Source organism: Sylvia atricapilla, chromosome 8 (assembly GCF_009819655.1).
Source record: "Sylvia atricapilla isolate bSylAtr1 chromosome 8, bSylAtr1.pri, whole genome shotgun sequence".
NCBI classification, from domain to species: domain Eukaryota; kingdom Metazoa; phylum Chordata; class Aves; order Passeriformes; family Sylviidae; genus Sylvia; species Sylvia atricapilla.
This window is the reverse complement of record NC_089147.1, coordinates 13,174,462-13,188,721: the sequence shown is the minus strand read 5'-3', so window position 1 is coordinate 13,188,721 and position 14,260 is coordinate 13,174,462. Positions and strand designations below refer to the sequence as shown.

Below are 14,260 nucleotides of genomic sequence, written 5' to 3'. Positions count from 1 at the left end.
CGCTGATTACTAAAACCAGAGACAGGATATTTGCTGTATTACGGCTCCACCTGCCCAAGCAGTTTTTCACTACATCATTCTGCAGCTTGGCACATGCTCTTTGGAGAAGAGGAGGCTCAGAGGGGACGTCATTGCTCTTTACAAACCCTGACAGGAGATTGTGATGGGGCAGAAGCTGGTCCCTTCTACTGTGCCTACAGTGAGAGAGGTGGAGGAAATGGCCTCAAGCTGGGATAGTGGACATTCAGATTAAATACCAGATTTTTTTTTCACTGTTCAAATGATCAGGCATTGGAATTGGTTGCCCAGGTGGTGGAGTTGCCGTCGCTGGCAGTTTTCAAGTGGCCTCTGGATCTGACACTGGGTGATATGGTTTAGTGGCTTAGGGGAAACAGTGGTGGCGCTGGGCTGGCGGGTGGGCTGGAAAAACTTGAAGATCTCGTGCGATACTGATGATTCCACGATTCCCTGAGTCCGGGCGCTGGCGTTCCCGGCCAGGCCGCGTTCCCATGGCGACGGGCGGACGGACCATGGCGGCTGGGGGCGGGGATATGCAAATAGCGGGTGCCCTCACACGCGATGCTTGCCGGGAGGTGCCGGTGGCTTCACTTGCCAGGACGCAAAATGGCCGCGGGGGTGGGGCTGGGAGGGCGCGTATGCGCGGCCGCGCCGTGCGACGGCGGAGCGGCGGGGGAGCGCTGGTACCGGACGGAGGTAGGAGGCGCCGAGGCGGCGGGCGGGTATTTCTCCCGCCTCATCGCTGGCCCCTGGTTTGTCTCCCTGCCTGTAATGTGGTGGGGTGATGGACCCCTCGTCCGGTCAGTAAGGTGCTTCGGGCAGGGTGGGAGAGACGCTACATCCTAGTGGCAGCGCCTTTGCGTGGTAGGGGGTTCCCCCTTCCCTGTAGTGGTAGAGCCCTGGTGGCTGCCTCGCTTTATTATCGCGGATGATCCCAGTTTGGGCCGAGGGGTGCTGTCGCCGCCTGGTGTCACCACTGTCCCTGGTGCCTGTGGGCAGGGGGTTCAGTCCTGGAGCCGGTGTGTGTCGTGTGCCTGCCTCGGGGCAAGGAGAGGCGGCTCTGGCATTGCCCTCTTCTCCCGGAGCGTGCTGCGGGTCTCCGATGTCCCCGTTACGCCTTCCCCTCCCCTGGCAGGCTTCAACCCGCCGCCATGGAGCCCGCGGGAGAGCCCACCAGGGAAGGATGGCGATGCCTCTGGAGAACCCGTTAGGGAAAGACAGCAATGCCTCCGGCCTCCCCGTCCTCCAGCAGGGCTGCCAGGCCTCCCCTCAGCGTGGAGGGTCCCTGCGGGTGGGCACAGGGGATGGCAGCGCTACCTGGGCATGTCCCCATGTCCACCCTGACTCCGCAGGCGTCCCCGGCTCCCCGTGCTCCTGTCCTGCACGTGGCGCGTCAGCAGCGGCAGCTGGTGGCCCAGTCAGTGGCGTGTGGCCTTGTGGCTGCAGCTGGGGCCCTGCAGAGGGACGGTGGCTTTGGGAGGTTTGCATAGGTGAAGAGGGTCCCCGTTCCCGGGAAGATGTGTAGCAGAAACTCCTGGTGGCTGCACTTGGCAGAGTGGTGGAAGTTGCTTCTCACCTGGAGTTTCCTGTTAAGTCTTAACAAAGAATGGGCAGTATGTGTGCAGTGATCCCTCCTTGTAGCTCCTTTGGACCAACTCTTGGGGCTTGTTTTCAATGATGATTTCAAATTTACTTGTAGTTTTGTAATTTGAGGCCAGAGTTGCCTGGCAATGTGCTGTGAGGTCCACTACAGGATTAGCACTTATATTGAAAGCAAATAATTAGAAACAAGTTTTTTAGTACATCTAACACACTTTCTGTACACTGTAAAACAATGAGTTCTTTAGACATGGGATGTTGCATTTTGTTAAGGTGAAAGCCTTGCCAAGCTCCAAGGCTATGAGATCTTGAGATAGGCACACAGGCTTTGTCAATATAGAGATAACTGTTACGGAATGAGATCTGATTGAACAAGATTGCTCAGCTGGAGCACAGCTCCATAGAAGCCACCAGCTGGTTCAAGGTGTTAATTGTCAATGTGGCAGTTGTGTTTGCGTGTATGAGCTCAGCAGGAATGATGGAAGCACATGATTGTTTGTAATAAGAAGGGTATTACTTAACCTCATGATGCACAGTCGTCAGTGATTGTTGAATTGGTAAACAGTACTGGGAAATGCCCTTACAACTTCTTCCAGTCCTGTTTCAATACCTGATCCAGGGGGTTTCAAAGGTTTCATTGCTTCACCCATCAGATGCCAGGCTGCTGGGAGCCTGTTGCTGGGGTGTTTGCTCATGTTTCACACAGGACTGTGTTTAGTGTTCCCTCAAGAGTCCTTGTTACTAAGGGATTATCCGAGGGTGTTAGGAGGGTTTCAGGAGAAGTATGGATTGGAGAAACTGAGAGCCTTGGAGCTATAATTCATCTCTAAAATGATGAGAGTTTAGTCAGAGGAGCCTAAATTTTGTAAAGTGTATATCTAGGAAGGAGCTTTTCTGGGAGAGAAACAGGATTTTGAGAAGTCTTTTTTGTTTAAGTGGGGGCTATCATTCATTCAAATAACTCTGTGGAGGGATTTCTCATTTTACTGACAGAGTTCTGCCACAATCCAGGTAGCATTGTGGGGTGAGGACCCTCTGAGATGTCTTATTGTTGTGGAGGTGTCCTGGGGTGCCATGTGTGAGAGGGAAGGAGTGTGCAGAACCTGGTCTGTGCTCCCAAAATGGGCTCATCACTGGTGGATAACTCTGACCAGACAAAGACATCCATGACTGTTAATTGCAGGCTCTGGGAGGAATTGATGTGCCCAGCACCCGGCATTTTGCTGGGACAGGTCACAGGGCATCAGCTCTTTTGCAGGTACAGCTCCAGCTCAGCTTCCCTGTGAATGGGGCAGCCCAGCCCTGTCTGGCTGTGACAAATGTCTATAAATAGGGTTTCTTCACAAGTGGTTTTTCCAGCTGCTGGGGGGATTTATTGTGTAGCAGTTGTAGAGATACAGAGCTGGTGTATTTGGCCTTCTGTTAGTAAGCCCCTCCAAACCCAGAATACACAGCAGAGGCAGTGTACTGGCAGCTCAAGCAAGCACAGACATATCCTGAGGTATTATTTGGGATATTCCAGCCTGCATTACCCACACAGGGGAGAACGAATACGACAGTCATCCTGATACTGCAGTCAGGTCTGCAGATGGCTGTTTTAGTTGCTGAGTGGCAACTTCAGCACATAAAAATCATCTGGCCCTGCTTAAAAGGCTGGCTTGAGCCAAGATTCACATGTATGGCTCTGCTGCTGGCTCAGTACAAGTGGCTTCAGCTGTGGAAGGCTGGAGCTCAGCCTTGTTGGAAGGCCAGAGCATTGCCGAATCACCATGAGACACCAGGACTCATGAATCCAGCTGTGAGCTGGCTAGGAAGTGAGAGCAGATGTGTGAGCCCCAAGCTGTGGTGTGTTCCAGACACAGCTGTGTGCCAGCACTCTAAAACAAAAGCAGTTCTTTCCGGGTAGCCGGTATTCCAACATCCTCCTCAGGAAGATAAGATCTGTGGACGTCACTGGCAGGAGCCAGATGTCAAATGCGAAGGAGGAAGTTTCTCAAATAAAGACTCATTGCTTTTTAATTTATGAGTTTGTTGCTTTATGATTGTGTTAAAGGTTCAGTGTGAATGAATGATAGCTATTCCCTCCTGTAGCTCCTTTTCCCATCACTTCTTACAGCCTCATGTTGAAAAGTTCTGACATACTCCATGGGTAATTCTCCATCCCAAGGAAAAGGTTATGAAAATACCACTGTGGCAATAACACAGTGCTTTGTGTGTAGAAGTAAAATCTGCTTTCTACAGACAACTCTGGTTTGTTTCTTTTTAACTGCACATTTGCAGATGAGGAGGGAAAAATATCTATCAAATGACCTAATGGCTATCCTAGCAAAAGTGACATCACTTGCAAATATCAGCTGGCTGGAGAGGTTGCACATCTGTGAGGGAGTGATGAGGGAGCAGAAAGAAAGGAAGTGGAATTTTACCCTCTTTGAACAGAGCTGTAGCATTTATGTGACAAAATGAGGTGTTTCTGGAAACTTCAACAGCTGTGGTTTGTGTAACATGTGCTCAGTGAAGCACTTTTTGGATGAAGACAGCATGAAGTGCAGCACTAAAACCAAGGTTTGAGCAGGCTCTGCTTTCACACAGGTTTTGGATAGCAAAGGCAAGCCCAGGATAAGAATCACTCTAGTGAGTCACACTGTTGGTTTGTCTCTTCTCCCCATATCCTGCCCTACAGTGGAAGCAGGAGATTTTGTTTAGGGGGAGAGCACATGAGTCTGGGCACCATTTGTGGCCTTTCCACTTGTCCACCCCCAGCCTGCACAGCTGGCTTGGGGTGGCTAGAGAGGATTTCCCTGCCTTGTTCCCTTTAGTAGTTGTTTGCATACAGCTGTTTTCCACGAATTTGTCTAATCCTTTGAACCTGCTGCCCAGCTCTCCAATATCCTTTGGTAGTGAATGTCAGGTGTCTACTACCTGCCAAGTAAAGAAATATTTTTTGTGCTTTAAGCTGACTTCCTGTTAGTTACAGTGAGTGTTCCCAGTTCTTGTGTCCTGACAGTTCCATGAGGGAGCCCAGCACTCTGGTGTCTTCATCTGCTCTTCAATTAGCCTTCCACAGAAGGCTTTTGTGAGACACAGAGGACTTACCTCTGTGACAATTGTCTTAACTCTCCCTTCTTCTTAACCTTTGTCTTTACACATCATAATTCCTTTCCAATTCTTGGCCATACAAAATGAAATTTCCCCTTGACGCTTGTCTGTCTTTAATTATGTCTATAAAGGTTCATTGTCTGGCTGAATTCCCTTCCAAGCAGTGTCTTCCTTTTTTTCTGGCCACGGGGTTTGGCCTGGCAGGGATGCAGAATGGTGTCTGAGCTCCACAAGGGCTCTGCAGTTGGATCTAGTTGAGGTCTAGTGCTTTGGAGTGGAACCGAGGTGCAGTTTCAATCTAGTGATGTAATTGATTGGAACAAATGCTTCTTCTGAACTAGTTATGAGGAATTCCTTGGCCTAGGCAGAGCAGATGGTTATTTTTGCTTTTTGCTTTTCTAATCTTGCCTAGAAGTGGTCAGATTCATGGCTTCAGGGAAGTGCTGAATGGGACTGGCGTTTCATCAGGCTTCATACCCAGACATTTATTCTTCTTCTTGATTTCCTGCTTGGCCTTGCTGCAGCTGCTGTTGCAAGCCCAAGAGGCTGGTGTGGTGCATAGGTTCCTATTTATTATGTGTTCAGTCTTATCCCACGTTTCAAAGCCTCCATGATGTGTCTGAGTTGGGTGAGTGCAGACCCTGAAGGGCTGAAACAGGAGTGACACACAGCCCTTTATCTTGCTTTTGACAGTCCCATGATGACAGCTTTGTTGTCACCCTTCTTGTGTGTGTGCTGTGAACAGGGCTTCTCATGATGGCATGGGCTGGAGGAGCTGACTTGTACTTATGTCTCAACATAAGTGCCTTGTATTTTGCCTTGGATCTGTAGCAACATTAGCATGAGAGAGAGCTCAGCCTGAAAAGCACTAGAGAACATTTCTGGCCCCACCTCCTGGCCATGAGCTCCTTCAGTGCAGGTGTAAGGAGTCTTCCTCTCACACTCAGCCCCTTGTGAACATACAATGGCTTGTTCTGGTCTAAGGTTGCTGTGTCTACATGTTTTATTTCTGTGTATATTGCTGTTCAGCCAAAGCATCTTTATTTCAGACTATGATCATAAGATTTAGGCCATTCCAAGACAAGCTGGACAACTGCTAAGGTCACTTTCATTGCATGATGGCAGCGTGCTTGCTGCAGGCTTGTTCTGGTCGTGTCTCTTCGTGCCACAAAGCAGCAGCACTGCTCACCATAAATAACTCCTGTCTGAGCCAGCCCAGGTGCTGTCAGCTATAACTGCCTGGGGAAAGCACTGTGCACATGTGAAATTACATCACAGCTGTTGTGATTTTTATTTGGGTAAAAAATTACATTAGTACCTAAAAATACCAGTGACTAGGTGTGTTTTCTGAAGGTTGCTTTGTTGTTTGCAGCTATCTAGCTTGATTCCTCCTGTGACCTTGCCTTTAAAGAGCTGGATTAATTGTCTTCTTACTGGATAACAAAGAACATTACTGGGTAAAGGACAGGGCAGGCTGCTCAGGATGAGACAGTCGTACCCCAGGAGCACACAGCCTGGCTTCAGCTTAATGAAACAGCTTTAGTGCAGCAGACAGCTTTTAGTCTCTTAAATCCCCTCCAATCCACTTTGTAGCAGCTCCTCAAAACAATATGAATTCTGATCTCTGCAGACAAAGATTTACCAATTAACTTGACTCACCTTTTACTTCATTTAAGAAAATGAATCTGTTTTCATTCTATTTTATTTATTTTTCTCTCCTGCAGGAGCAATAATGGATTGGCCCCAACAAAGATGTAGTAGGTGTTGGGAGAAGACATCTCACCTGAAATGGAGGTGATCAAAGGAGCTGACCACTGACTGCACCAACATGGGGCTGCGACTGCTGGCTTGTCTTTTCCATTTGCCCACTGCAGTGATCTATGGGTCTCTGTCACTCTTTGTTTCCATTTTGCACAACGTGTTCCTCCTGTACTATGTGGACACCTTCGTCTCTGTGTACAAGATTGACAAACTGTCCTTTTGGATAGGAGAGGTTAGTTTTTTTCCATCAGCTTCTGTGCTTTTTAAGTAAGAAACTCTGAAACCAAGACTGCTCCTTGCTATAAATGTGAAAACTGTTATTATAACAGCAGTGTTCCCTTTAGGAGAGGGAGCAAGGGAGCCTTCAAAGTGCTAACTTAGGCTTTTCACTTTTTCCCACTTATATAAAAATAGAACAAGCTGGGACAGAAAATGCAGAGATTTAGTTCTTAAGGCTGCCTTTCCTCTGGGGGCATCACGGTGTTTCACAGGCAGTGAAAACCACTGGCCTTACTGCCAGTTACCCCAAACAGGAGCATCATACAGCAGTGATGGGACAGGGGAGGTGTGCTGCCAGTTGTAAGTCCTGCTGGTGGCTCATTATGCCAGCTCAGCACTGCTTGCTTTGGTGACAGAACGGACCTGTCCTGTGGTTTGTTTCACTGTCCTGTTTTCTTTCCTAGACAGTGTTTCTGATCTGGAACAGCCTCAATGACCCTCTGTTTGGCTGGCTGAGTGACCGAGTGTTCCTTAGCACACAGCAGTAAGTGAAGTTCTGCTTCCAGAAGAGTCTGGCAAGTTGTTTAGTCTCTGGGGACGATGATGTCAAATTGGCAGCTTTAAAATGATAGCATGGGAATGGCTTATTGGGCATGGAACTCTTAAATACCTCCTTTTCATGGCATCTTTGAAGTTCAGTGCTCATAAATGTTGTTTGAGTACTTTACTGTATAGAGAAAGTCACACACACCTATTGGGTGGATATGACCCTAACCCTAACAGTCGTGAGTGATGCAGAACCTAAAATATGGGCATCTAAAATCTCAAGCCCCTGCTCTAGGAGCAAGCCTCTTAATAGGGTGTTAGAGAGTGTCTGTACATGGTTTGGGAGGCACAAGGGGGAAAAGTACAGTTATTTCCACATGGAATGCCTCAGACCAGTTGTTCCCAAACTCTGTAGGATGGGAGCTGAGGCAAGACAGCTCTGTATTGCTCACCATTAGCATTTCTCATGTATTTACATCAACATTTTAATGGAAGTCATGGTGTGGCTTCCTGCAACTAGTAAAAACTCATGAAAATCATTTACATTGTGCAAAGTGCAGACAGTACAGCACCGTCAGGAAGAGAAATGCTCTGGAGAAAAAAAAAATCCCTTTTCCGTTTGGCCTTCTTAAACCCATATTGTCAGAGTATTTACTATTAGCTGAGACAGTATCTGATGTGGTTGGTTGTTACTTAAGCAAAAGCTGTATTTGTGTCTATGGCACTTAGATGACTTCCTTAGAGAGGATGTATATGTGATCACACAGGGTTTTGTCCAAGTGCCTAAAATATTTTTTTTCTTCTGTTTGCAGGGCAGGAGCAGAGATTTCCTCCCCTGAAGTAGTTCTGAAGAGGCTCAGAGCACTAAGCCACAACGGCCCCCTCTTTGCCATTTCTTTCCTGGCTTTCTGGGTTGCTTGGGCTCATCCTGGTTTGCAGTTCCTCCTTTGCCTTTGCATGTACGACAGCTTTCTCACCATGGTTGACCTCCATCACAATGCCTTGCTTGCAGACCTGGCTGTTTCAGCAAAAGACAGAACTAGCCTCAACTTCTACTGCTCCCTCTTCAGTGCCATAGGCTCCCTGTCTGTCTTCATGTCCTATGCAGTGTGGAACAAGGAGGACTTCTTTTCCTTTCGCATATTTTGTGTCCTGCTGGCCCTTTGCTCCGTTGTTGGTTTCACCCTGTCCACGCAGCTGCTCCGCCAGCGGTTTCAGGCTGATGGGAAAGTGAAATGGGACCAGGAATCAACCCTGAAAGAGTAAGGGTCACGAATTCTCAGCAGGGACAAAGACTTGGCATAGATGTGCAGCAAACTAAATGTGTGAGAAGATCCTGGATGAGGCAAAATTTGTTAATTATCTCTGGTTCTTGTCTGTTGGTACAGTTTTCAGGATCAGCTGTCACACTGGCTCCTCTGAAAATAGAACAAAACTGTCTTGTGTCAGCCCTAGCCCAAACTGGAGGCAGAGGCCTAACCTGCAGTTTGGCCATCCAGTGTTTGGAACATGAAATGAGTTCACTCTAGAGCACCCAGTGAGGCCCATGTGTGGCAAAATGTCAGAAGCAGCTTATGAAAGCATTCCTGCTTGAGCGTGAGACACCACGTTGCTGCCCATGCCCTACACAGTTGCACAAGTGAATGTCTCTCCCTGTTAGTGGCTGGGCTGTTGGTAGGCCACTCCAAGCTGATTTTCCCTGTTCAGCTCCTTCCTCAGGCTGCCACACTTGTCATCCCTTGTTATGAGCTGCCAGCATTATGCTGTAGTAGCAGCAGATCCTGCTGAGATCTGCCAGGTAAGCTAACTGCAGGGACCTGGAAGATGAACATATGTATAGTAGAATGGTTGATAAGAGGAGAATGCATTTCTGGACAGAAATGTGATTCTTTTCTGTAAGACAACACATATTCTTTGGGAGACCTGTTGCCTGTGCTTCTTACTAGCAATAAGCAATCATTGTTGTAGACTCCACAATTTTCATTGGTCCAGGAAGACAAAAGGTTGGGATGAGAGCTGAGAGACAGACACGGGGAGAGCTGGGGACTGTCTCGGTGTGAGGGATTCATGGTTGCTTTTTATCCCTCCTTTTCCTTTAGGCTGTACATTGAGAAACTCTCCGTCCCCCAGGAGAAGAGGATCACCCTGGCAGAGTATCTCCAGCAGCTCTCCCGGCATCGCAACTTCCTCTGGTTTGTCTGCATGAATCTCATCCAGGTAGGCGCAGAAGTGACATACTGCAGTTTGGAGGATGAGCACTGGCTCTGGCTGTTTGAGATGGGTGATTCACCAGTATGTGAGTTCCCCAGGAAGGGCAGAAGTGTTTCCAGCACCCACTTGCTCTTGGAGCCTCCTGCACATGCTGGCTGATTCAGCAGCTGGTAGCCACTCTCCCTGCTTGTGACTAAGGATACTTCCTGAGCAAGCTGTGGGGTGCTCCTTCCTCTCTCTGCAGCATAGGCTGATGGGCACTGACTGAGCTCTGCGCAGCCCATATGGGGTGCAGAAGCACAGGGCCTGGCTCACAGAGGGGATGACTTCACGAGTGCTGTTTGCTGGCATGGCTGTCAGCACAGTCTCCCTTTCCCTTTCCGTTTTCCTGAGGCTCACATCACTGTTCTCGCTGTCCAGCTGGATCCATCTCCCAGCTGGCTTTTACCACTTCTGTTTCTTCATCTCTTCAGTGATGACTACCAAATGCCGGCAGCCTGCCCAGCTTTGTGTGCTGCAGTCATGGCTCCCTGGGGATCCCTCAGTTCCCCTCAGGCAGGCTCTTGATGCTGGTCTGCATCTTTGTGTTCAAGCCTCACTGCCTTACCAATGTGCTCCTGCCCGCTGCCTCTTCCCTCCTGCCATGCCGCTGTCTCCCGGAAAGCCTCTTGGTCAACTGCTGTCACCTGCTGGCCCTGTCTTCCCCAGCAGCATTGTGCTGTACAGCCAGGCAGTGGGGCTGACTTCGGGCACACAGTGGGCATGGCTGATGGCATTGCAGCTCTGCAGTCTCAGCCAGCAGTGTTGGAAATGCCGTAGCCAAGGTCTTGCTCTGCTGAAGTATTTCAGGCCTATCCTGCATGATCCTTTGGCATGGGGCTCCTAAGACAACAGACCTCAGAGAGCTGTTAGCTTTTTCTGTTCTTTCTCACTGCTATTCCTGCTGACCAGCTCGTCTGCATGCTGCCTTCACAGGTTTTTCACTGCCATTTTAACAGCAACTTCTTCCCTCTGTTCCTGGAGCACCTGCTGTCAGACCAGATCTCTGTCTCTACTGGATCCTTCCTGCTTGGTGAGTTGCAGGTGGGACTGGAGGGAGCAGCCAAGTTACATGGGACCTGGTCCAAGTCTGGGTTTGCTCTTCCCAAACTCCATCTGGGGGAGAGGTGTGCTCACATGCAGGACTCTGGGCTGTAAGATTCACACATGCATGTACCCCACGTTTCCGTGGGACCTATGAGTTGTCCTTCCTGGGCACAAAAATAACTTGGAGCCTTTTCTAGTAAGGACAAGCCTGGTGTGCTGGACACCAGACTCCAGAGAGGTATTGCTCTGAGCACTAGAGGCTGTGTTAGAATGCTCTGAGCACTAGGATGCAGCAGAGAACACAGCCATGAATTTTGTTCCTTCTGCAGCATATGGACTATTTCCATGCTGCCACAGATATGTGGGCGTTGGTCCTAGAGTTACCCTGGGAGGGTTTTGTGCAGGCCAGATCTGGTCAGGCAGTCCTGTCTCTCTCATTTCTGCTCCAAGGCTGAGTTGCAGCTTCTGCATGACACTGGGCAAGTCTTTTCTTCCTTCGTGTCCAGGAGGTTGATGGAAGAAGGTCTCCCTCTGTAGGAAAGTGTGTGCTGTGCCACAAAGCCATGGAATAAATCTGCTATAGCCTTCTGTATATGCAGGAGGGCTACTCTGTATTGTCCTGCTGGCAATAGCCAACCTTGCTGTCTTTGTCAGTATCATGTCTGATCTACCACCAGGGAATGGTGGAAAGTGAAACTCCATCAAGCTGTTTGTGCCTCTGTCTCTACTCAGGTGTTTCCTACATTGCTCCCCATCTCAACAACCTCTACTTCCTGTCACTCTGCCGCCGCTGTGGGGTTTACGCTGTGGTGCGAGGACTCTTCTTCCTGAAGCTGGCTCTGAGTGTTGTCATGCTCCTGGCAGGACCTGATCAGGTGTATCTGCTCTGCATCTTCATTGCCAGGTAGGCAAGCAGCAGTCATTTCTCCTGCCCTCTGCCTCCTGGGAAACAAAATGAATTGTCCCTGTTTTAAGAAGAGGAGTGGAAAGCAGGGGGCAGGTTCATACGTAAGCCATGTGGTTTCCGGCTCTGACAGCATGTGGGACAGGTCACTGCAGAATCCACAGACTGTCTTGCTGCAGAGTGAGGGAGGCAGTGATGTTCAGGTCACAGACCAGCAGGGCTGGCGGCAGCCGGCACCTGCCTTTGCCAGCTGCTGAGAGCTTCTCTCCTCCTCCGCAGCCCTCGGTGTGTGCTGCAGGTGCCTGTGTGCCGCAGGCCTGGTGTGTCCTGTCCCTAGGCCTGTCTGTGTGGGTCACAGGTCAGAACTGATCTAAGGTGTCACTGCGTGGTACAAAGCCTTATTGATAGTGGTGTTCCTCTCCTGTAACCAGGGCTTCTGAAATTCTTGTTTCAACTGCGTGGAAACCTTTTTCACCCTTGCCATTTTTTCTGATCTGTCACATTTTCCTGTCATTTCTTGATAGCCCTATTCAGTGCTTTGTTGTTCTGCAGCAACCGTGTGTTCACAGAAGGGACCTGTAAGTTACTCAACCTGGTGGTCACTGACTTGGTGGACGAGGATCTAGTCCTGAACCGTAGGAAGCAGGCAGCCTCAGCCCTTCTCTTCGGGATGGTGGCTCTGGTCACCAAGCCAGGCCAGACCTTTGCCCCTCTGATCGGCACCTGGCTGCTCTGTGCGTACACAGGTGAGGATGCTCCTGGGGAAAGCGCTGGAGCGGGACAGGGCAGACCTGTGAATTCAGTGTCTGGCACCTTGTGCTGCGCCCTGGGTGGGTGCAGAGGGCTCTTCAGTTGCTAACCTGTGCCTGGTCTCTGCATCTCCACGGCTGGTCACTCAAAGAGAATGGACAAAGGTCCATCCCTACTGCCGCATTCTCACAAATTCTTCTTTGACACCAGGCTATGACATCTTCCAGCGCAATCCCCTGAACAACGTGGTGAGTGCCCAGCCAAAGCTGGAGTCTGCTGCGGCCTTGGAGCCAACTCTTCGCCAGGGCTGCTTTTACCTCCTCGTCTTTGTGCCCATCACATGCGCCCTGCTGCAGCTCTTCAGCTGGTCACAGTTCAGCCTGCACGGGAGGCGGCTGCAGATGGTGAAGGCTCAGCGGCAGAGCCTGACGCAAGGCCAAGCATCAGAGGTCAAAACTATCTAAGGGTGCCTGAGCCCCCAGGATGCTGCTGGTTCCAGGCTGGTGCTGGAGGGCAGGCAAAACAAAGGGCAGGGATGGTGGGCTGAGAGAGCCTGATGTTCACGGTTCAGCTGTGAAACGCTGCAGTGCCAACGTTTACTCATTCCAGGTGATGGTCACTGGAGAAGGCAGAGAGGTTCAGCATGTGAGGAGCCTGAGATCACTTCATCTCAGGAGCCAAGAACATTTTACCCCAGTCTATCCCAGGGAGCAGAGAGCTGCTCATTCCAGCAAAGAGGTGCTGGGTTGCAGGTATTTGAAAGAAACACATCCCCAATGCACTTCTCTGTGCTGGGCATGGCTCTAGGGTGCCACAGCCTCTCCAGCTGTGCAGGAGGAGACTGCACAGGGAATCCTTCCTTACTAGAGCCTTGCAGTCTTGGGGAGTGGAGTAGGAAGCTCCTGAGGGACCAAGTGACCAAGGGAATGATTGCCAAACAGGAGCAAGGATGAGAGGACCTTGAAGGCCTTTCCCAGTAACTGGTACAACCCTCCCATTTGCACTGCTGCGGTTCTTGGACCAAACCCACTCTTAAGCATTTGTTGTTCCCAGGACAATATCCTGCACAGCCAGGATCTGCTGGGTGTGCTGTTTTATGCTGAGGTTCCCTCTTCTGTGGCCTTGTAGAGAGAGTTGTTGCTGGCCTGGCAAAGGTGTTGGGCTTGAATTGAGTTCAGAGCCATGAGCTGTATCATGTCACTGGGCATTTCATTGCATGTGTTTATCCCTCCTCTGCACTCCACAGCCCCTTCTACTCAGTGCTGTCACGCAGCTGTACCGTGAGTCCCCTCCCATCCTGGGCAAGGTCAGGGAACCAACCCCTCATCCAGACACTGGAAGTGCCTCCTTGCCCATGGCAATCCCAGGTGACCCAGTGAGGCAGCCTGGCACCCTCCCCTCTTGCAGGAGAGCACAGCCTGGAGGAGACACCAGGTCTTGCTTTTGTGCCTTCATTTCCTCTTTGGAGCCTGACACAGGACTGGGCAGTTACAGGGTTGGGATTTTGCCCCTGTGGGGAGGTGCAGACACCTCAGCTCCTCTGCATTTGAAACAGTGCCCGAGTCAGATCAGTTCACCTGGCTGCTGAGCCAGGGATCCAAGGAGAGCAGGTGCTTGCGTCTCCCTAGTATTGGCTGGGAGCAGATGGACAAGTAATCACCAAGGGGGTCCCTGAGGCAAGGAAGGGACTCCTCAGTCCATGTGATGTGTTTGGGGGTAGGGAGAAAGGATGTGCCAAAGCCTGTGCCTACCTGCTGCAGGAGGGGGGCTTGGCAGGCAGTGTTTGGAAGCTGTTGCACGTTGAGGGATGTTCTTTGTTTAGTGCCAGGTTCCCTCTGGGGTCTCAGCCCGCCAACCTGCCATCTTGCCTCAGGACATGGCTGCCTTCTGTCTTGGACCAAGACATTCCTGCAATGAGGCTGCTGTAATTCTTAATAGTTCAATCATAAGTTATTTGTGGAACTTCTGACCACGTTTGAGAATGATTTGCCATTTCATAAATTAAAGATGATCTTTTTCTGAATTGCCTGCTGATTTTATTCTAGCCAGTAACTCCAACCTGGACAGATG

General features: G+C 50.1%; 1 protein-coding gene across 2 annotated transcripts; it reads left to right on the top strand.

The window, feature by feature from the left end:
• The first annotated feature begins 608 nt into the window (after nucleotides 1-608).
• MFSD13A (major facilitator superfamily domain containing 13A) lies at nucleotides 609-14,213 on the top strand. 2 transcript variants are annotated; one of them, XM_066323665.1, is made up of 9 exons: nucleotides 609-714; nucleotides 6,438-6,706; nucleotides 7,158-7,237; nucleotides 8,052-8,501; nucleotides 9,339-9,456; nucleotides 10,426-10,522; nucleotides 11,269-11,440; nucleotides 11,993-12,186; nucleotides 12,401-14,213. In XM_066323665.1, the coding sequence occupies exons 2-9, from the start codon at nucleotides 6,542-6,544 to the stop codon at nucleotides 12,652-12,654; spliced, it is 1,530 nt and encodes a 509-aa protein (XP_066179762.1). In that variant the 5' UTR covers nucleotides 609-714; nucleotides 6,438-6,541; the 3' UTR covers nucleotides 12,655-14,213. The 2 variants fall into 2 exon arrangements, with proteins under 2 accessions (XP_066179762.1, XP_066179763.1); XM_066323666.1 differs by having other exon boundaries at nucleotides 652-818.
• Nucleotides 14,214-14,260: the final 47 nt, after the last annotated feature.

What these genes read in the sequence shown, in the direction of transcription:
- MFSD13A (XM_066323665.1), top strand. Translation starts at nt 6,542, where the DNA reads ATGGGGCTGCGACTGCTGGCTTGTCTTTTCCATTTGCCCACTGCAGTG. An exon ending in TGTCCTTTTGGATAGGAGAG is followed by an intron (nt 6,707 to 7,157) that starts GTTAGTTTTTTT and finishes TTTCTTTCCTAG; the next exon opens with ACAGTGTTTCTGATCTGGAA. An exon ending in GCTGCTCTGTGCGTACACAG is followed by an intron (nt 12,187 to 12,400) that starts GTGAGGATGCTC and finishes CTTTGACACCAG; the next exon opens with GCTATGACATCTTCCAGCGC.